Source organism: Panthera tigris, chromosome C1 (assembly GCF_018350195.1).
Source record: "Panthera tigris isolate Pti1 chromosome C1, P.tigris_Pti1_mat1.1, whole genome shotgun sequence".
NCBI classification, from domain to species: Eukaryota; Metazoa; Chordata; class Mammalia; order Carnivora; family Felidae; genus Panthera; species Panthera tigris.
The window spans coordinates 33,639,356-33,662,380 of NC_056667.1; the positions used below are offsets into that span (position 1 = coordinate 33,639,356).

The following is a 23,025-nucleotide window of genomic DNA, read 5'->3' on the forward strand; positions in this document are numbered from 1 at the left end:
CTGAGGCAATTAATGCGATTTAATATCAAAAGAGAACATCAGAATCACATTTATAAGGCACGTACCTTTTTATGTTTATATTGCTTTAATGCCATAATTAAAATACCGGGATGGGGATGGGCCGCAGATTGAAACAAACCAGTTCCCAGCTCAGCCAGTCCCCACATAGGTGCACTGTGATTCAGGCCGGTGGGACCCAGGCGTGGTGGGTCTGTGCCGTCCATCCCACAACCAGCCCCTGACACCATCAGACCACTGCCCTGCTCCTGGCCGCGAGAGCGGTCAGAAGCCCAGAGAGAGGAGCGCATCCATTTGGTGGCACCCTTTTGGCACCAGCAGCTGATGCACTGAGCCCTGGCTGGCGGTGTCAAGGCCCCCCAGGCATGGAGAGCCCACTGGAGCCCCGGAGTGCAGCATGCTGGGCAGTGGGACCAGGGCGACTACAGGAGCAGGTGACAGCCGGTGGCGTCGCTGTGCCTTCGTCTGCGCCCTGCCAGCAGAGCACAGGCCTGAAGGGTTCTCCAGGGGTGGGGTCCCTCTCTCCACGCCAAGCGGATTTGGGTAAAGCAAATGCCAGTCCCTGGAGAAGGAAAAGGAAAGTGAAGACCACAGGCCAGCCAGGCAGAGGGTGCAAGCACTGGCACGAGGCCACTCAGGTCAGGCATAGGTCTTTGGCTCCCAGGTACCCCAGAGGCCACGTGCCCGCTCCTGTGAAGCAGGGTGAGATGGTAGAAGGGGCAAGGAGACACAGCAGGGCCCCTGCCCAGCCCTACTGCTCCCTGAGGGCTGGTGGAGGGAGCCAACAGCCAGGGGAATCCCCAGAAGAGCGTTTTCTGGAGCAGCATTGTAAACTCATGTGCTGTGGAGCCCTGTGGATCCATAAACATACCCCGGATAACTGCATGGAGCAAGACAGGATCAGCAGGCAGGGTTCTGGGTCCCCACCCCTTAACCAAGGAGACTCCTTGCTTATCATAGTGGGCTCTGGGTCAGAGTTTGGAAGAAAGGAAGGGAAGGAGGGTGGAAAGAAAAGAAAGCAAAGGAGAGGAGAAAAGAGGGAGAAGGAGAAGAAGGAAGGAAGGAAGGAAGGAAGGAAGGAAGGAAGGAAGGAAGGAAGGAAGGAAGGAAAGGGAGGGAGACAGACTTTCAAAGCTACTCTTTTTACTTACAAAAATTGTTTCCTTCTTTGATCTTAAGTTGAAGGAGAGTGTCCAGGCCAGGACCAGGCAAGGTGTCAGGGCAAGAGAAACAAGAATGGACACTGTCTAAACCCGGTTCATCCTGCCTCAACCACTCTTACTGGGAGACTTTGGGGAATTCCTTAACTTCTCCAGGAACCTCCTTTCCTGTCTATAAACTGGGGAAGAAAGTGCCAGCCTCAGTGAGTTACTGCAAGGATTGAATGAGAAAGCTAATGTAAAGCATTAGGCACTGGCCTGGTATGGAATAGGTGCTCCAAAATGCTATCTCCCTTCCTGTCCTCCAACCTAAAGACCTACTGAAGAACCAAGGCAGAAATCAGTGGGAGAGCCTGGAAGGCCATCACAGCTTGGACCAGGCAGGTGGCCTGGGGACCTGATGCCTTGCTCTGCGTTGGTAAGGACCTGTATCCACAGATACCAAGGCCCTGGGGCTTCAGTCCAAAGAGGTCAAGGAAGGCCAAGGCAGATACTCATTAGAAAACACAGAAAATGAGGTCACTGTCTCATTTATATGTTCATACAGGAGTGCAGGGCCTCTCCACTCGTTCTCCAGCATGCTTGCCGATAAGAAAATAAGAGTTGCTTTGAATACAAACAACTAGGACACACATTCATTCAGGACACAATATTGAGGGCTTCTTACGTGCCACACTCTGTGCCGGCCATGGAAGATTCCAAGATGAATGGGGTAGTACGCCTGCCCTCAACAGTTCGTGGTAGGAAACTGAAACCAGATACAGATAAGCACTGCTAGTATGGTATATCCAGTGCCGTGTGCCCCTCATAGAGGCAGGCTTCAATTAGGGGAAGAGGCATTTGAGCTGTGCCTTGAACAGGAAGTAGAAGCAGCAGGGAGCAAGTGGGGGGAAGAGGCTTCCAGGCAGAGAGAACACCTGAGAACAGACAGGGAAGAGTGAGGCCTGTGGGGTGTCTGGGGACCCGGGCGTCCAGACCCTCCTTTATTGCAGAGCACCGGGGCAAGAAGAAAAAGCCCACTGGAGAGTGAGTAGCTTAGGGTCCCCGGAGAGGGCTTTCCTTGCCACACCAAGAAGCAGCAAGTTTATCTTAGAAGCAGTTGCCACCCAAGGTTGAAGCAGGTAGCGGGGTAGGCAGGGTGGACAGGCTGCTGGCGCAAGGCAGGAGGCGGGGCACCCCATTTGGAGATGACTGTCCGTTCAGCGGAGATGAGAAGACCTCAGAAGGGGTAAGTTGTGATATCAAAAAACAACTCAGAGTAGAAGTGGGATGTGAGAGGAAGACTGAAAGAGGAGCAGAGAGATGCCTCATCTGGGCAGTTAGGCAGATGTCCGTCCCACCAACTGTGGGTTCCGGAAGGACACCACTGACGCAGGGCTTCCAAGGCCACGGAGCACATCTGTTGCCTGCTTCTTCCACACAGCCAGGCCCTGCCAACATAGGTAAGGCCAGTAGGGGGTGCTATTGGTATTCCCTTCCTTCTCCTTTCTGGGCCGAAGGCTCTGTCAGGGTCCGTTCCTGCCAGGGCTCTCTGTGTAGCTCCTTTGTTTAGAAGGTTGTCTATAGAAATGGACTTAGCATTCCCTAGCCAGTCACTCTTACAGACCCCAAGACCTGGCATGTGATGGACCCCAGGTCACATTTTTCCCACAGCAGAGGAGCTGGGTGGGGGGCTGGAGGGTTGGAGGGGCTTTTGTAGGTGGTCCTGACCAAGGAGGGATCAGGAACAGAAGACTCAGCAAACGCTGTTGCGTCCACATTTTAAATTCACACAGCTACCCAAGGCATATACAGTGGACCTCAGTGTGACCTCTGGATTCTCCAGAACACAGACCACCCCAGAAACCACTTTAGGGAGCCCAGCTTGTACTTTTCGGGGGCTCCCATGGTCGTCATCTGACGTGAGGTGTTGGAATGGGGTGACGTCCATCACAGGTGGAAAGGAGAGTCCGGGAGACAACAGTTGTAGAGGAGCAAGCACTCGGAGGCAGACACGACCGGATTCAAATCCCACCTCTACTACCACTGAAGCACTGCCTCGGCCTCAGTTTCCTCATAGGGAAATGAGTCTAATAACACCTTCTTCATAAGGTTGTCCCGGGGATTAGATGAGTTATTGCATGCAAAATATTTGCCGTGGTGCAGGGATCCGGTCACCTCTTGAAGTTATGATTACTCTTGTTACCAGCAGCAGCAGCAGCATCCAGCATTTACTGCTTCAAATCCTGCTTGCTCCCTCTTGGTTCCAGGCCTGAAACAGTCTTCTCTCTCTCCCCCACCTCCCCAGGAAGTCCTTCTCCCACTGGGTGTGCGCCCCTCTTCAGACTCTCATGGCCTCTCTAAGCATTGCATCCAAGCTGGACCTTCTTTGCCCGGCACAGTGACCAGTGCATAGTAGGCTTTCAGAGTCAGTGAATGAATGAACGAGTGAAAAAAATGAGTGAACAGAATGGGGAACCGGGCTGCATTAACTCATGGGTCTCGATCACACTCTAGTGGGAACTGGGTCTTATCCTAAAGGCCCATTAGGGTGGCAGGCATCACGGAGGCAGTGGGCTAGAAACAGGCATTCACACCAAAAAGTACTGGGAGCCAAGTCCCAAGCAGGACTGTCAAGGATGGAGGGGTGGGGAGACACTAGGGCAAGGGCTCCACTTGGGGCCGTTTATGGTAATAGAGGGGAGAGATGCTGAGAGCTGGGTTACAAATGGACAGCAAGAAAGGTGAACATGAGATCCAGTTCAGACACAGAATCGACAGGACTTAGTGATAAAATGGATGAATATGATGCAGAAGTACCTCAAGACCTGGCCGGAGAGGACTGGACAAATGGTACCTTCAGTCTCTAATCTTCAATCTGATTACTGTTACTTTACTGAATGAGGCAAGAGAAGGGAAAGCTAAGTGATGCCCATGAAGTAGGGGAGTGGACAGACCCCCGAGCCAGAGCAAGTTTGCCTGAGTTCCCCGCGGGCCCTCCTGTGTCTCCCATCTGTCTCTTCTCCCCTACGCAACCTTTACCCCCTGGTTTGTAATTTCCTTGTTAGTAAGAATCTCATCTTATTCAGCTTGATATTGCTGCATTAGTTATTCATTTGCTATCCGTTCCACAAATATTTATTGAGCGCCTCTTACATGCAAGGTAGGGTCCAAGGTCTTGGAACCAAATACATACATATTTAATCGATCACGTCATGACAGAAAGTCAGCGCAGAGAGGTTTCAGGGGAGGAAACTGGCAGAGAGTTTTGCTGGAGAGCATCTGGAAAGGAAGTGTGGGAGATTCATCACTAAAGCCTGGGTTGGTTAAAATAGTAAAAGATCAGATGGAGAAATCTGCTGACTTTATAGAAAAAAAGGCACAAAGCCCAGCCTGAAAACGAGGGATCAGCAATAATTGGGCATCTCATCCAAGAGGGAGAGAATTTTTTTTTTTAATGAGGAATACTGAAATTAAGTGATATACTGAAAATCTGAAGGTATATCTGACATGCTCAGATAAAGGGGCTCTGGAGGGAAAGAATATGTTAGGGTCTCCCCAGTTCAGGCCCTGCTCCCACTTGGGCTCCACAGGCATATCCCCATAACAGAAAAGTGGTTGTCATGGCTCACAGACAACAGTGCTTGGGGTCACCCTGTTTTCTGGGCTGACTCCATGCTTCCCGCTATGGAGACAGTGTCCGAAGTGGTGGTTGTTCCTGGCACAGGTCCGTTTTATGTGGCCTGCATTGGCCTTTTTTGGCATTCCAACCCTCAGTGGCCTTGCTACCCATGGATTGCCTGGCCCTCAGGCCAGCCGCAGCCTCTCTTAGGAGCTGGCTCAAAACTTAGAATCTCAGGATCAGCCCCAAGCCTACCGAGTCAGAAGCCACATTTAACAGGATCCTTAAGTGATTCGTTTGCACTGTCACGTGAGAGGCACTGCTGAAGACAAGCCGAGCAAAGAGTACTCTAAAAGCAAAGTAGCCAGTCCCTCTCTGGGCCCATGATGACAAGGACATCTCCATGGAGCCGCCCTCGATGCCCGCAGGCTGAGTGTGAAAAGGAAGGCAGATCTGAGGTGTGAGGAGGGAAGAGAGAAGAGACTGCTTGGTCCCAGGTGCAGAGCCCTCACCCCAGGCCCCCAGCAGGTTCCACATCCTCACTCCTCTGCACCTGCCTCTCGCTTTGTGTCCGGGATACGGAACCACCACAGGTCCCCCCACACCAGCCGTGTCCTACTTCTGTGCCTTTCTCTTGCTGCTCCAGTTGTGTGCAACCCCCTCTACCCTCTCCTTGGTAGCTCCTTCAAGCCTCAGCCCAGGGGTCAATTCTTAGGACTCTTCCCTGGTCATTCGGGCAGAGCTCTGTGCCCCACCCCTCCATTGCATCAAGGTGGCTGCCATGCTCAATTACGCCTAGATCCCCCGCTAAGCCCTAAGCTCCTCAAGAGCAGAGGCCAGGTCTTAACTTTCTGTATACCTCAGATCAGCACAGTGCAGCACAGTAAGTACTCAGTAAATATTGGATGGATGGATGGATGGATGGATGGATGGATGGATGGATATTTGTCAAACACAAGAGAAGTGAACTATCAATGGATATAGCAAATGTTAATTATTCATTTGCTTTTCTGTGCTCCTCAGTAAACAGTATGCTGCTGAAGGCAAAAACCATTTCTTATTTCTATGTTCATCCCAGGGCCATAGCAAATACCATATAAATTTAGGTTCAACAGGGGTGCCTGGGTGGCTGAGTCAGTTAAGCGGCTGGCTCTTGGTTTTGGCTCAGGTCATGATCTCACAGTTTCGTGGGTTCGCGCCCCACATCAGGCTCCGCACGGACACTGCAGAGCCTGTTGGGATTCTCTGTCTCCCTCTCTCTGCCCCTCCCTCACTCACACTGTGTGTGTGTCTCTCTCTCTCAAAAAAAAAAAACAAAAAAAAACGTAGATTCAACAAATGAATGGGGAAAGATGAATAAAGGATAGCACAGTATTTTAAGAGCTCAGAGTTCTGGAGCCAGACTGTCCGAGTCAGAATCCTGGCTCTGCCACCTGCTCTCTATGTAATTTGGGCACATCACATAACCTCTCTATGCCTCAGTTTCCTCTTCTATAAAATTGTGATTATAATAGAATCTCTTCATAGGGTTATTATGATACTTCAATGCATTTAAATTCATATGAAGTGCTTAGAAAAACATCGTTGATGCTGGAAAGGGTCTAGATGCAGGCCCTGGGCCCGTTCATCACTCATCCATCCATACTCACTCTCTCTTCTTTCTTTGCTACAGGAAAATGTCTCCCTGATCAAGGAGATCAATGAGCTCCGTAGGGAGCTGAAGTTCACCCGCTCCCAAGTCTATGACCTTGAAGCAGCTCTGAAACTGACCAAGAAAATCCGACCACAAGATGTTCCAGAGACAGGTAACATCACCAGTGGCCAAGGGAGATGAACTTGGGGGTCAAGGGACCAATGGCAGCCACAAGCAGATCTCCGTTTGGCTTCCACAGCTGCCTGTCCCCAGTGTCCTCCTGTATCAGGTCACATCTACCCCATGGCCTACTGGGAACCTCTCTATGCCGCACACCTGCTGTCCAAAAGATCTTTGAGGCCCTTGCCACATTCAAACATGTGCACAACCAAAATCCTTGGGGTTAGTTCTGGTTTTAGAATTCAGAATCTTTCCAATTTTAGAAAGAGCTTACTATCTACTGCATATTATATAACATCCCTAGAGGAGTCTGAGGCAGGTCCCTGAAATCAAACACATTCGTATTTCTGTAGTGAAACATGAATATTCACACTGAACTTCATAAATTTTAAAATGTTCTACATTTTTAGAGCTTTTGGCACTTGAGAATTGCATATAAGGGATTGTGGACCTGTACAGTTAAAATAAAGACAAGAAGAAATATTAGAAACTACTTAAATGGAAAGAGGAAAGAATGACATTAGAAATGTTAAATGAGTTAATTACTGCAATCATATCCTAAAGTTCCTCTGAATTTCTGACAGCTGAGGCAAAAAGAGAAACAAAGAAATATGAGAGTTTACATAGTCCTCATTTATGGCAAAAGAAGGTTTTTGGCTTTTTTCCTAGGGAAGACAAACCTTACATTTTGTAAGAAACTTATCACATGGATCCTTATTAAACGGATGTTGAATAACACAATGGATAGCCTTTAACTGTAGGTCTTCAGACAATAAAAAAATCATTCTTCACAGGGCGCCTGGGTGGCTCAGTCAGTGGGACATCTGATGTTAGCTCAGGTCACGATCTCCCAGTTCACGAGTTCAAGGCCCGCATCAGATTCTGTGCTGACAGCTCAGAGCCTGGAGCCTGCTTCGGATTCTGTGTCTCCCTCTCTCTCTGACCCTCCCCCACTCATGCTCTGTCTCTCTCTCTCTCTCTCAAAAATAACAAACAAAAAATTTTTTTAAATCATTCTTCAGGTATGCGTTTCTTATCTGGACAGTTGATAAAAACCAAGAGTATAAGGCATTTCTATGGAAAATTAAGTCAATGCAGTTCAAGTATATTGTTTTCTGGTGGCTTACACTCAGGAATAGAGCTTAGAAACCTAAGCTCAGGGGATGGACACCTCCTATGGTTGTGGACTGAGTCTCTCCAATGTCAGTCACCTCATGTACTGTGGCCATCTAAGAGGTTATCGTTGGGAGAAGGTGACTAAAGGACACACAAGAACCATCTGTACCATTTTTGTAATTTCTTGGCAGTCTTAAACTATCACAAAATTATACATATAATTGTGTTGTCTCATCTGCCCTTTTTGTTAGAGCCAAGGAGATAGTTGAGACAAGAGTAAACTCTCTGAGTAGTACCTGAAGTGGCAATATCAGGTCTAAAAAACTGACATGACAGCACAGTGTGTGTTACAAAGTCTAAGATACTTCTTAGAGATGAAACCATCTTCCGTCAAAGGTGAAGCATAAATGTGCCTGTGAACAACTGCAAAGCTTCTCTTTTTTTAATTAAAAAAATGTTTTTTCATGTTCATCTATTTTTGAGAGAGAGACAGAGACAGAGCGTGAGCAGAGGAGGGGCAGAGAGAGAGGGAGACACGGAATGCAAAGCAGGCTCCAGGCTCCGAGCTGTCAGCACAGAGCCCGACATGGGGCTTGAACCCGTGAACCGTGAGGTCATGACCTGAGCAGAAGTCAGACGCTCAACTGACTGAGCCACCCAGGCGCCCCTGTGAAGCTTCTCTTTAAAAAATATTTCAAATATGCCCAAGCATCCTAGCAAACAATCAACTGGGACCTCCTCAGGATACTGTCTGATATAGCCAAGTCTTATTACTATTGTGGAAATTTTCAGACATATGCAAAAAAAATGAGAGACAAGCCTAATGAATTCCCATGAATCCATTCCCTGACTTCAACAAGTATCAGCTCCTGCCACTCTGGCTTCATCGGGATCCATAGTTCCCAGTTACTGCTACTTCCTCTCACATCACCTTGGATTATTCTGAAACAAACCCAACATCATATCATCTGTGTGATACAGTTTTACTCAAGGAAGATTTCATTTGTAACAGTTGAAGACAAGTGTTACCAACTGTCTGCTTTGATCATGAAGAACCTGTCTGACTTCTAGTTTTGAACATGGGCCTCCAAGACAAGTCAGCTCAAGATATGCATGCTCAAGTTGTTTAAGACTGACCAATTCAGTTAGTTTTTAAGAACTCTTTATGTGAACAGGACACATTGCCATCCCCAAATCACTTTTTTAGCTTTAGCAGCATTTATATTAAGTTTTCATTCACATAACAACGAACTAGCAGGTCTAATAGACAAACCTGCATGTTTTTCAATTACTAAAACCACATAATTAGAACTTCTAAATAAAGATGGCTCATTAGAAACCTACTAACATGGCATAAGTAACCCATAAGATCAAAGAAAACACAAAAGGAAAGAGATACAAAATTTTGAAAGCTGGAAAACAGATAGATGAGTGGTAACTGACTTCATAGACTCCTAAGCCAGAAATGGGGAACCTAAAAGAAACGTAATGTACATCACAGAACCCCACGAAGGCTCAGGAATTAGCAGAAGCAGATACCTCAGGAAATGGGGGTAAAGGTATGACTGAAAAGGAGGGAGTCTTTAAGAAGCTGTTAGATCTACCTGGTATCCAATACAATGGCTAAAAAATAAATGGATCAGGTCCATCATCATTAAGTTCTTAAAGACCAAAGAACAGAAGAAAAAATCCTTCAAACTTCTAAAGAGGATAGAGGGAGGTTTCGTGCAAAGGATAAAAAATGCCAGTTGCAGGATACAAAATCAGTACACAAAAATCTGTTGCGTTTTTATACACTAACAATGAGCAATCCAAGAAGGAAATTAAGAAAACAGTTGCATTTATATTAACATCAAAAAGCATAAAATACTCAGGAATAAACTTAACCAAGCAGGCAAAAGATCTGTTCACTGAAAACTGCAAAACATTGCTGAAAAAATTAAGTCACCAGTAAATGGAAAAACACCTCCTGTTTGGAAGATTCAGTATTGCTAAGCTGTCAATACTACCCAAAGCAATCTACTGATAGTACAATCGCTGTCTCAATGATATTTCTTTGCAGAAATAGAAAATCCATTCTAAAATTCATACGGAATCTCAAGGTATCCCAAACAGCCAAAACCATTTTGGAAAAGAAGAACAAAATTGGAGGTCTCACACCTCCTGATTTCAAAACTTACTGCAAACTATAGTAGTCAAAACAGTGTGGTACTGGCATAAAGACAGACTTACAGACCAATGGAATAGAGTAGAGAGCCCAGAAATAAACCCTCACATATATGGTCAAATTATTTTCATCAGGCGTGCCAAGACCACTCAATGGGGAAAGGACAATTTTTTCAGCAAATGGTGCTGGGAAAACAGGATACCCACATGCAAAAAAAAAAAAAAAAAAAAAAAAAAAAAAAAAAAGGAAGTTGGACCCTTACTTTATATCACATACAAAAATTAACTCAAAGTGGACCAAAGACCTAAATGTAAGAGCTAAAACTATAAAATTCATAGAAGAAATGTAGGAGAAAATCTTTATGACATTGGATCTGGCAATGACTTCTTAAATATGACATCAGAAGCACAGGCAACAAAAGGAAAACTAAATACATTGGACTACATCAAAATTTAAAACTTTCATGCATCAAAGAACACTATCAGCAAGAGTGAAAAAGCAGTCCACACAATGGGAGAAAAATACTTGCAAGTCATATATCTGATAAAGGACTGATACCTAGAATAAATAAAGAACTCCTACAACTGAATAATAACCACAAAAAACTTTTTTTAACGAGCAAAAGACTTGAATAGATATTTATCCAAAGAAAATACATAAATGTCTAATAAGCATATGAAACAATGCTCAACATTACAAATCATTAGAAATAAGCAAATTGAAACCACAATGAGATGCTACTTCAGGTCCATTATGATGCTTACTATCAAACAACAACAGCATAAAACTGCAAGTGTTGGTGAGGATGTTGAGAGGGAAAGGAAGGAAGGGAGGCAGGGAAAAAGGAAGAAATGGATTCAAATCAATATAGAATGATTGGGAAACTATAGGCTAACTAGAGGGGGAAACCTACCGCACAGAGGGAGATATATGAGATTAGTATCTGTCAGTCTTAGCTCTAGATGAAGGGAAGGAAAAACAAGAGAAAAGATCTCACCCTGAGAACTCCTAAACAAAAGCCCAAACTCAGGCAGGTTTAAGTCCAGAATTTACACATAATTTACAAGGTTGCTCCAAGCAACCTTGGCTGAAAGTTTAGTTTAACTGGTAGTGTCCCCAGACCCCAAGCAGAAGCAAATGCAAATTTTCTATGCAAGAATACATTTTAAACCTAGTTGCCAAAGAATTCCCATAGATAACATTCTAAGGAACATGAACTCACAATCAAAAATCACTAAATACATGAAGAAATAAATCACCATGAGTGAAAAAGTATCAAACAGAATAAAATCAACAAAGATATTTAAGGATATTTAACATGTTTAAAGAAATAAAAGAAATTTGAAAATAAGACAAAGAGTCTCCCAAAATTGGCTAGGTAGATTTGAAAAAAGAACCAAAAATACTCCTAGAAATAAAAACTGCAGGTTGTAATTAGAGTCCGTGTTCAGACTGAACAATAGGTTAGATATATCTGAAAGGAGACTTTGTGAACTAAAGGAATGAAAAAATGACCCACATTGCAGCCCAGAGGGACAAAAGGTATAGTTGGGATGGGATAACCCAACTCAACGTCTAACTGAAGTGTGAGAAAGAGAGAATGGGGAAAGGCAACAACATGATAAAAGCTGGAGGCTTTTCAGAATTGATGAGAGATGCCAATCATCAGGTCCAGGAAGCCCAATGGAGCTGAAGCGCTATAAATAAAAAGAAATCTGTATCTGAACTATAGAAAACCAAAGACAGAGATATTAAAAGCAGTGAGAGAACAGACAGATTGCATATAAAGGACTAACAATTCAATTGATGCCTGACTTCCCAGCAACAGCAATGTAAACCGTGTAGACGTTGTGAAATAGTGTCTTCAAAGTGCTAATAGGTAATAACTGCCCCCTAGAGTTATATAACCAGTGAAACAGAAGGAAAAAAAATTTTCCAACAAAAACTGAGAGAATTTGTCACCAAAGAAACCTCATTAAAGGAACTTTTAAAGAATGTATATCAGGAAAAAAATTACTCCAGAGGGAAGTCTGAATGCAAGAAGAAACGATGGGTGAAAAAAGGTAAATATGTACAATCTAAACAACTGTATAAAACAATATGAGCAATGATACAAGATAGAACTAAGATACTGAGCATTTAACAAGGGGGCCCGGAGCTAAAGCATTCTAAGTCTTGCATCGTTTTGCAAGAAGGTAAAGATACTGAGTCACTTTGGACCCTTTGAAGTTGAATGTGCTTGTTAAACTTTTTAGGATAACTATTGAAAAAGAAAGAGAGAGTGTGTATATCTTCCAAACCAGTAAAGGGGTGGGGGGGGGGAGTGGAACTAAATTTTGAAAAGACAAAAAAGGAAAGGAAAAAGTGACACAAACATAAAATGCATAGAAATGAGTACAAATGAATGCAAAGGTATTAGTAATCACGTTCTTATTTTTCCATCATTTAAAATCAGAACTTGATCTCCCAAAGGAAGCTTGTGGGCAGGATGCAGAGAGGAGACTGTCCAGCTCTGGTAGATGGCAGGGTCAGAGCAGAGCACAGACCAAGGGGATTTGGGGGGATATGAGGAGCAAGGTGGGGGCGGGGGCCATGAGGAGAGAACTAACGAGGCACAGCCATGGAGGAGGACAGGAGGGTTTACACACCACAGCACGTGGAAGGACCATCCAAGGAGGACCCTGTAAGACTGAACCAAATCTGATGAGCAGGCAGGTCATTATCAAAGGGATGGGAGAGAATTGGGGCAGTGAAGAGAAGAGACAGGAAAAGCCCAGCCCATGCCCTCAAGATGCTCACAGACCAAGGAAGGAGACAGGGGAAGAAACAAGGGCCAAAGCCCCACATTGAGCCCACTGAACCATTTTCCATGTGAACTGGTCTCAAGAGGCAGAGCTGCACCCCTGGGAACATTCATGGGACAGTGTCACCCAGATCGGGCATGTTTCTGGAGACAACTGCGTCTGGCAGCCAGCCACCAGCCAGCAGCTATGTCAACCCCGAGCTGTCCTGTACATGTGCAGTACATCCCAGTGTCCAACCTCTGAGGTCCATTGACCTCACCCAGTGATTGCCCAGCCTAGAGGACCTCAAAGCTGCCATCTGCATCAAGATCCTTAGAACACCTGGAGAAGCACTGGGGCAAAGAGAGGATGGTGTGGCAAGTGGCAGGGCAGAGTAAGGAGAATGCAAAGTGCTGGCATATTTCCGGGCTCTGTCTGGTATGTGTCTCCAGAACCGTGGCCTCATGAACACAGGTCTCCCTGGGCAATAAGATGGTAACTGAGTAAGTAGCTGAGTCTAAAGGCCAATGGGAAGGGCATAGAGCTTAGTCCAAAGACTATGCTGGTAACCAGGTTAGAGGGGGCACATGGAGAGGCAAACAGAAACTAGGCAGAGGCAAGTGACACAGACAGAGGGGCTTGAAGGCCTGGGTGTGCTATACCTTCCCAGGGGTGCTACTCTCTCAGGGCTAGTCCACAGCTTGACTGACAGGATGGTGATCAGGGTCAACCAGTAGCAACAAGAGGATGAAGGTCAAGAGCTAGAAAAAGAAGAAATAGTAAAAGATCAAGAGCCTGGGAATTGCCAAAAGAAGAAGAGTCAAGGAGCAAAGGCAAAAAGAGAAGGGCCTAGACTTCTCTTAGGAAGAGTGGGATGCGTGGAGCACTCTGAATGTCGGCCCCATCATCAGACCACATAGAAGTAAGGTGAGGCTGGCCACTGGCCATTGCTGACAGCTTTCTTCTTGAAATGCCCTCTTCCTTGGCTCCCAACAGGTGTCCTTTTCTAGTGTTAACTTCTGGTGTGCAGGGAAGAGGTTGGCAGTGGATAGGAAAGAGACCCCTCTTCTGCTGAGAGAAGCTTGATGGCGGTCAGGGACTTGGAGACACAGACCGTCAGTGAAGTCGGTGGCAATGTCATCTGTTAAGAGTGGAGAGGACAGGGGCACCGGGGTGGCTCAGTTGGTTAAGCGTCCAACTCTCAGTTTCAGCTCAGGTCACGATCTCACAGTTTCATGAATTCAAACCACACGTCAGGCTCTGTGCCAACAACACGGAACCTGCTTGGGATTCTCTCTCTCTCTCTCTCTCTCTCTCTTCCTCCTCCTCCTCCTCCTCCTCCTCCTCCTCCTCCTCCTCCTCCTCTCCACTCATGCTCTGTCTCTCTCAAAATAAATAACTCAAAAAAAAAGTGGAGGAGAGGATGGATTTGGCAATAATTTCTGGGATGTGACACCAATGCACAGACAACAAAAGACAAAAATAGACTACATAAAAAATTGGAAACTCACATGCATCAAACTGTAGGATGGGAGAAAATATTTGCAAATCATATATGTGATAAGGAGTTAATGACTAGAATTTGTAACAACTTCCCACAACTCAACAGTCACAACAACAAAACAACCAGATTAAAAACTGGGCAAAAGACTTGAATAGACATTTCTCCAAAGAAGATACACAAACGGTCGACAAGCACATGAAAAGATGCTCAACCTCACTCATCGTCAGAGAAATGAGATCAAAACCACAATGAGATACCACCTCACAACGTTAGGATGACTGCTCTCAAAACAAAGAGAAAAGTGTCGGCAAGCATCTGGAGAAACTGGAACCGTAGTGCACTGTTGGTGGGGACATAAAATGGTGCAGCCACACTGTATGGCACTTCCTCAAGAAATTGAAAGTAGAATACCATAGGATCCAGAAATTCCACTTCTGAGTACGTACCCAAAATAACTGAGGGTAGGGTCTCAAAGAGATATTTGTACACCCATGTCCATAGCAACATTATTCACAGTGGCCAAAAGGCGGGAGCAACCCAACACCCATCACCGGATGAATGGATAAACAAAATGTGAGGTATACATGCAAACAAATATTACTCAGCCTTAAAGTGGAAGGATCGGACACCTGCTGCAACGTAGATGGACTTGGAGGACATCGTGCTAAGTGAAATAAGCCAGACCCAAAAAAGACAAATACCGTGTGATTCTGCTTATCTGAGGTTCCCAGGGCATTCGAAGTCTTAGAGACGGAAAGCAGAATGCTGGCATAAGTGTTCTTGCAAGAGTTCTGCAGATTGATTGCACAACAATGTAAATTGTACTTAACACTGCTAAACTCTATACTTGAGAATGGTAAGATGGTACTCTTAACGATAGAGAACTAAGTGAGTGTTGATGGAGGGAGGCGGATGGGGGAGGGGCTAGGTGGCTGTTGGGTATTGAAAAGGGCACTTGTGATGAGCACTGCATGTCATATGTAAGCGATGAATCACTGAATTCTCCTGAAACTAGCATCGCACTGTATGTTAACTAAAATTTTAATTAATTAATTAATTAGAATGGTAAGATGATAAATTTTAAGTTACATTTGACCATAATTTTCTTTAAAGAGTGAGGACAAGGAATTAGAGACCAAAGTTCAAAAGCCCAGGGTGGCAGGTGGGTTGGGGCGGTGGGAGGGAGGGGTCACTGAGAGTTTGCTGACTGTAGACAGGAAGTTCATCTGGGGTTGGAAACCGAGAATTTGAATCTCATATGTTACTTTTTTCAGTAGCACGCAACAGGCCAGGTGTTAATGGAGACAATGGATGGTTGGGCAATCTCGGGTTTGGGCTGTGCAGGGCGTATGGGGCAGAAGGACAAGGCATCTCGAATATCGAGGCTGCTGTCAAGAAAATGGCAGAAGAAACTCACAGTGGGTCTAACTGGATAGAAAAGGGAGTGGATCTAAAAGGAACCCATTTGGTAGGTCAAAAATGGAGCGGTCCAGGAAGAAGACATCTACATTCAGTCAGAGAACAGGTATCTTAAGGAGAAGGCTGTCAGAGGGGTGGTAATCGTTGATGGGCTACTAGAGTAGAGACATCAAAGTGCGGGGTCCTGGGCGTGATGAGGGAGGGGAAGCACAGAATGGGTGTTGACGTGGCGTGGAGGCCGGAGGACACAAATGCTGAGATTCAGCCTGTGGGGGCCAGGGAACGGGACGAGCCACGGACCCTTGCGGACGTCAGCATCACATAAGATGATGGCAGCACCTGAGACAGGAGGATGGGGGTGGGGAGTCCTCAAGGAGCAGGAGTGAGTGGCCAGCCCAAGAGGTGCCAAGAGTCTGGCTCCTGGCACAGGAGTTTTATGTGAGGAGGAGGGCTGGGGGCTTGGAAGCCAACCTAGGTCAGCAAGACAGCACCACCCTGCTTGGGGAGTGGGGAACAGGGGAATGAGCGGGGGCCACTGGAGGGGCTCAGGAGCCAGACTGGGCTGAGGTGTTGCCCAGCATTTGTGTCTCACTCTGAAATGTGTCTCTTCACTCCTCCGGGTCTGCTACACGGTGAAATGGCCCATCTCTACCCCTGGCATCTGGGACTGCGTGTCTGTCCCTTAAGTGCTCATAACTATTTGAGGAGACAGGAGAAGAAAGAGGGATACGCTGGTTTCAAAAGAGCTTTGTGGCAGCCCAGGCCCACATTAGTCCTGCTCTATCCCTTCCAGTGCCCAGCGAGGCCATGCCCAGCATCGCTCCCACCATGAGACTGAATGAGCAACAAGAAACTGGGAGAATCATCGAAATGCAACGCCTAGAAATCCAGCGCCTCCGAGAGCAGATCCAAGAGCAAGAGCAGGTCCCAGGCTTCCACCCGCTCTCTGTCGTCCGGCTTCCTTCCCTCCTTGAGTCAGAAGTGGACTTTGAGGTGCAGACCAAGTGACCCCCTCTGGTAAGCCATCTGCAGTTGCATCAGAGGAAGCCCTGTGCCTCTGTCCCCCGGCCGGCTCTGGGCTGGCCCTGCAGTCCCTGCAGCACTGGCCACACCAGCCTCTTTCTCCTGCCCTGGGGAACTTGGGACGTGGTCAGAATAAAGATGTTTGCCCACAACCAGGTCCAACTCTCTGCTTAGTCAGGGAGCCAGGGAGCGAGTAGAGAGAGAGAGGACCCTGAGGAAGTGAGGGGGCGGGGGGCTCAACTCATCCCAAGCCATCGCTGCTTGTCCCGGTCCAGGCACAGGGCTGCCTGTCACTGCGGAGATCACACTGGACTTGGGCCCGGCCTCCTGCCGCCCCTCTGTCCTCTCTGGGCCCCCGGGATGGGGCTGCCTGCTCCTACCCTAAGTATCACTGCCTGCCGCTTCTGAGCTGGCTTCCTCCCCTGCTAGCCCAGTCAGGACCAGACAAAGCCACCGACGTTTTCTTCTCCTTTATGAAGCATAGTGAGATTTTCTGAGGATTTGTACATCTGTGCAAAGATGACAGTAAAGTAATGAACATGGCAAAGTGACTAGAGTTCCCCCAGGCCTTCCATCCCCTGCTGACCCTGTGGTGAGGACTGTAAGCAGAGCTCTATTTACAGAGGGTTCTCTTACACCCATGCACTCTGTGCACTCTACACTGGTCATTCTTGTTCTGCAGGGCCCTGCCCTGCTCCTCCATTTGAATGGAGGTGGGGGGAGGGTACCTCTTCCCCTAAGCCACCGTACTGGGCGCCCCAGTCACACATACCAGGAAAAGTGACATTTTATGCACTCGAGCAAAGGAACATAACCCAGATGTCCTTGTCTTCTCCCACCTTCAGAGGCCAGACACCCTTCTAATATCCAAATAGCAAATATTTAAGCCCCTGGTCTCTGCTGGTCCCTGCTGGCTGTCTTACACCTGGCATCTCCAAGACATTTCCCCATCTTCCCCAATCTGCTTTACCCCAGCTCTGGGCACTGCTCTTGGGTTAGTTTTCACAGCGAGAGCTGAGACGTAGCTGTCACGCCTGGCAAAGCTCTCCTGAAGCCTGGGGAGATCAGAAGGAAGGCTCACAGCAGAGGCTACCAAGCAGTCGACGTGGGACTCGCTCCTTAGCAACTCCCTGACCGCCACCCCTAGCCCACACCCTGTCACAGTGGCCAGCTCCTCCCCTCCAGACCACTGTGTACCCAGCATGTCCTCTGCTCTAGGAGACCAGGCTCAGAGAGTAGGGAAAGATTCAGGCACCCTCTAATTGATTCAACCACAGAGACGACAGCCCATTACATTATCATGCCCGGCAGGTGGGCTCCTCTGGGACACAGATTTCATTCCGAACTAGCATATTGGCTTTACCTTTGCAGAAGAAACTGACTTGAAATGAGATCAGGGAGGTCAGCGGGGCTAGGTGCTGCAGGGTTTAAAGGTGCATTACAGATATGACTCTGTCCAGAGGCCAGCACAAAGCCACCGAGAGCCACTGCCCTCCACTTCCAGGCTCTTGCCACACTGGCCTCCTTCCAATTCTTATAAAAGTTCAAGTTCTTCCTTGCCTCTGGGTCATTCCACATACTGTTTTCTCTGCCTGAAATGTTCTTGTACCCACACCTCACTCAGTGAACTTCATCCTTCAGATGGTAGCTGAAATGTCACTTGCTCACAAAGGTAGTCCCTGATCCCTCCTTCCCCATGTAGATTACACGCACCGTATTGTTTACCTTCAGAACCTTCACTCTAACATACCCATTTGATGGTGTGATGCTGCCTCTCTTCCTAGGCTCTTGGTTCCATGGCTGTGTCTGTGTTTAAAGCTGTCTTGGGTGTTTGGGTGGAGTATTGATGAAGGGACCTGACAGTGGAGGCAGGGGGCTGTCGGGAAGACACCATGGCTAACTACAAGTAAGAGGACAGCTTCTGGGACCCAGATGGTGGCAGCAGAGATGCAGAGATGTGAATTTTTCTTTCTTTTTTTTTTTTAAGTTTATTTATTTTGAGAGAGAGAGAGCTAGTCAGGGAGGGGCAGAGAGAGAGGGAGACAGGATCTGAAGAGGTCTCTGTGCTGAAAGCAGAGAGCCCGACGCGGGGCTCGAACTCGCAAACCATGAGATCATGACCTGAACCGAATTCGGATACTCGATTGACTGAGCCACCCAGGTGCCCTTGAGAAGTGAATTCTTCTGACTTCAGGACTGAGGGAGTTCACCCAGCACAGGGAGAGGGAGGAAGACTCGGGAAGAAGGCACCTGCGGAGAAAACTGGTTGCTCTTCAGCCAGAAGGAAATTCACTGTGGCTGGATGCAGCAACATTCAAATGACACAGTTTTCAACCTAAAAATGCCTTAGAATCAAGTCATCACATTTCACCTACAAGATGGGCCTTAGGGGAGGCGCCTGGGTGGCTCAGTCGGTTAAGCCTCCGACTTTGGCTCAGGTCACGATCTCGCAGTTTGTGAGTTTCAGCCCTGTGTCAGGCTCTGTGCTGACAGCTCAGAGCCTGGAGCCTACTTTTGATTCTGTGTCTCCCTCTCTCTCTGCCCTGCCCCTACTTGCGCGCGCTCTCTCTCTGTCTCTGTCTCTGTCTCTCTCAAAAATAAATAAACATTAAAAAAAAAAAAAAAAAGATGTGTTAGGTTACAGATGAGGAAATCAAAGCCAGGAAGAGTGAAATAGTTGGTACAGCGTCATCCCAGCAGGGCCGGACTCGCAGCCCAGGCTGTCCATGGCCTCCACATCCCAACCACATTAAGCCTGCTCTGGAGAAGCACCAGACAGAACCTGGACCAGGTGTGGAGGTCATAGGAGTGTGACGCTCCACAAGTCTAACCCAGAAGTAGAGGGAGCTGATGCCTCCCAAACTAGGCTCCCCTGAGTCCAGTGGCCGAGAAGGAGGTGAAGGCAGAAGGAAACGGAGAGCCCCATCCCAGCAAAGCCTGGCACTTGGGCCAGCAGGTCAACAGGGTGTTTCCTCACTTGCCCAGGGGGCAGGCAGATGGCCTCTTGTTGGCAAATTTGCAGCCAGAGGTACAATCTTGCTGTTTTATGCTGGTCTCAGCCTATCAATAACCAACGTTGTGGCTAGACTCACCCTTGTGGTTCTTACTATGATCCCAAGACACCCTTCAGCAACCACCATCAGGAAACTTTGAAAAAAATAAAGCTTTATTACTTACAGGGCCTGGAAATGATACATCTCACCTGGGGCCACACAGCAAAGCCGTGGGGAGGGAGGGAAGGAGAGAGAGGAGGGAGGGAGAGAGAGAAAGCCATCTCACAGGCCTGGGATTCTGCTTTATTGGGGTCAAGTGTAAGGCCTAGGGTTTTGTGGGCTCACTATTTAAAACATAAGAGTGGGAATTTGAAGGGTAGGGAGGGGGGCGGGGAAAGTGGCTCAAAGGGTCAGTTATTAAAATCAACCAAGATCTCAGAGACAAAGAAACCTCAGTGGCTGCCAATGTGTTTTTTTGAGACAGTCCTCTGTGAAGTGGATGCCTCGGAGATCAAAGGAGAAGTCAGGCTCTCTTGTTACAAAGAGAAAAGTCACTGTCAGGGTTTAGCTACACCAGTTTGCCTCCCATAGTCTATCCTGTGCGTTCCCACCTCAAGCTGTTGGGTGGCCCTGACGGGGGTGGCCGCTGCACTGAGACCTCCCTTCACTTTGCCTATCCTGACTCTAGGGGAGGTTCTCACCCCACTGGTGAACCTCCCCCTTCACAGGGTCCCTAGAGCCAGTTGACCCCCTCATTGACAGAGTGGGCCTGGCAGTCACCTCCTCCTACAGGACTCTACTGTCACCCAGGTGGCTAGGCATCGGCATACGAACTCCACTCTTGTTCTTCTGCTTGTGGTCCATTGTTAACCTAGGGAGTCATTCATTTATGATGGGACAGCTGGTGCTTTTGGATGACTATCCTCTTTCTGAGCCCCAGACACCCATTGGCTCCCCTGTCCTTCTTCTAGACCATATGCATCGGCTGTGGCCAGACAGGGTGAGCTCCCAAGCAAGCCTCCCCTCACCATCCTGTTCTCCTGGCACTGAGGACCCTGCCTCACAGGAGGTCCTAGCATCAGCATCTACCTTTCCCCACTGCTTTTTACACAAGGCATGACCAGTCCTTACCCGACAGCTGCTCCCAGGAGGTGCCTGAGGAGCCCCGGTGGGCCTGGGCATATGTGTGTGTCCAGGTAGGACTCCCTTGCCATCACTGCTCTGGATTTGGAAAGATCAGAGAGAAGGATGTCCGGACCAGGGGTGGGGTTCCTTCCCCCGGAGCTGTGTGGGGGCGAGCTCCTCTAGACCATTGGAGGTTCAAGATCCACTTATGCTTTGAGCACACCTAAGATACCGACTCCCCTGAGCTGAACTGGAATGGGAGCCGATGTATGAGGAGGTGACCCTGCTGTGTGCCAGGCAGCAGGAAGAACTAACATTCCCGATCCCCCACGATGACCAGTCAGATACAGGAATGTGTACCTGTTGTTCATGTGGGATTTGGCAGGGGTGCTGGGTGTCCACTAGGACTTAACCTAGCCCCTACTGTGTGTACTGATGTAATAAATGTATTAAAAGTGGGACTGGGAGAGGGGCGCCTGGGTGGCGCAGTCGGTTAAGCGTCCGACTTCAGCCAGGTCACGATCTCGCGGTCCGTGAGTTCGAGCCCCGCGTCGGGCTCTGGGCTGATGGCTCAGAGCCTGGAGCCTGTTTCCGATTCTGTGTCGTCTCCCTCTCTCTCTGCCCCTCCCCCGTTCATGCTCTGTCTCTCTCTGTCCCAAAAATAAATAAAAAACGTTGAAAAAAAAAAAAAAAAAAAAAGTGGGACTGGGAGAGTCCAGTTCTGAACAGAAGAACTATGGATGCCCTTCTTTAGCTACAAGTAGCAAAACCCAACTCCAGCCAGTTTAAACCACAAGGGAAATCACTGGGCTGGGGGCGAGAAGGGGGGGGCGGTCTTAGGGAATCTCAAGACAGAGATACAATCAGGCCTCAAAAGAAACTTGCACCAGGGCCTGGCTGGACCACCCCTCCTTCTCTTGTCCTTCCCCCTTCTCTGCAGACCACTTTCCATCCCCAGTTCAGCTGGGGCTAGGTACTTCAGCATCTCATTAGTACATGCCCCAAAGCTGAAATGGAATCTCTAGTCTGATTTTAAAATGCCAAAAGCAGGGGTGCCTGGATGGCTCGGTCGGTTGACCTCCGACTCCAGCTCAGGTCATGATCTCACAGTCTGTGAGTTCGAGCCCCACATCAGGCTCTGTGCCAACAGCTCAGAGCCTGGAGCCTGTTTCGGATTCTGTGAATCCCTCACTCTCTGACCTCCCCCGTTCATGCTCTCTCTCTGTCTCAAAAAAATAAACGTTAAAAAAAAATTTTTTTTTAAATGCCAAAAGCAGGGGGAGAGCCTGGGTGGCTCAGTCGGTTACCATCCGACTTCGGCTCGGGTCATGATCTCAACAGTTCATGGGTTTGAGCCCTGCGTCGGACTCTACTGACAGCTCAGAGCCTGGAGCCTGCTTTGGATTCTGTGTCTCCCTCTCTCTGCCCCTCCCCTGCTAGCACTCTCTCTCTCAAAAATAAATAAACATTAAAAAAGAAGAATTGATTATATTATTTAATCACCCACACAACTAAGTACTATTGTCCCCGTTTTACAACCGAAGAGAATGAATTTTTCTAAGGTTACAGAACTGGAGCTGGGGCTTGACACTTCAAGGTCAATCTAGCTCCAAAACCAATGTTCTGTTCCAACATTCATTCATCATGCATTCCCTGAGCACCTGTTATATGCCAAGCCCATTCTAGGAGCAGGGAAGATACCATGAGTCAGACTCAAATCCCTTCCCTCATGAAGCTTACATTTTCGGGGAGTAGAGAGCCAACATTCCAGACAGGTAAGAAAAATATATAGCATACGGGGCAGTGAGAAGTGCTACAGAGAAACATAAGAGAACAAAGGAAATAAAATAAGGAAAAGAGATAGGAAGTATGGGGAAGGCTGTGATTTTAGACAGAGTTGCCGGGAAGACCTTCTCCCTGAGAAGGTGCTGTTCGAGCACATTCCTGAAGGAAGGTGCAGGAAGGAGTCTTGGGGAGAAAAAGCATTCCAGGCAGAGGGAATAGCCTGTGCAAAGTCTCTTAGCATGAGCAAGCCAGGGAGGGAACTCAGAGAGGGCCTTAGGATGGGGGAGGACTGCTTCTCTGTGGAAGAGGACCACTGGAGGCGTGCAAGCACAGTAATGACATTACCTGCTCTGCCTTAGGAGAGGGTCACTCCAGCGACCAGGTTGGCAGTAGCCTTCGGTAGGAATGTGGCAGAGGCAGGGAGACTGGGCCACAGGGCCTCTCTTTTGAGAGGCAGTCCTCTCAGAACTCCCACCATCTAATGAACCAGCTAGAACCCACATTTTGCACTCTGTGCC

At 47.7% G+C, this 23,025-nt stretch overlaps 1 protein-coding gene and 1 long non-coding RNA gene across 6 annotated transcripts in view; one reads left to right on the plus strand and one right to left on the minus strand.

The window, feature by feature from the left end:
- CFAP57 (cilia and flagella associated protein 57) overlaps positions 1 to 23,025 on the plus strand; it is a 78,828-nt gene that overhangs the window by 53,014 nt on the left and 2,789 nt on the right. For 2 of the 5 annotated variants that reach the window (XM_042996843.1, XM_042996844.1), the window contains exons 22-23: positions 6,452 to 6,584; positions 16,375 to 16,598. In XM_042996843.1, the coding sequence (XP_042852777.1) occupies positions 6,452 to 6,584; positions 16,375 to 16,589 (348 nt within the window). In that variant the 3' untranslated portion in view covers positions 16,590 to 16,598. Of the gene's footprint in view, positions 1 to 6,451; positions 6,585 to 16,374; positions 16,832 to 23,025 lie in introns of those variants that run through there. The other 3 variants (XM_042996842.1, XM_007077346.3, XM_042996845.1) reach the window with 2 other exon arrangements.
- Positions 104 to 14,904, minus strand: LOC122241286. The gene is made up of 3 exons (XR_006221333.1): positions 14,864 to 14,904; positions 4,354 to 4,439; positions 104 to 580 (listed from the first exon to the last, which is right to left on the minus strand). It is a non-coding gene; the product is annotated as an uncharacterized LOC122241286 (long non-coding RNA).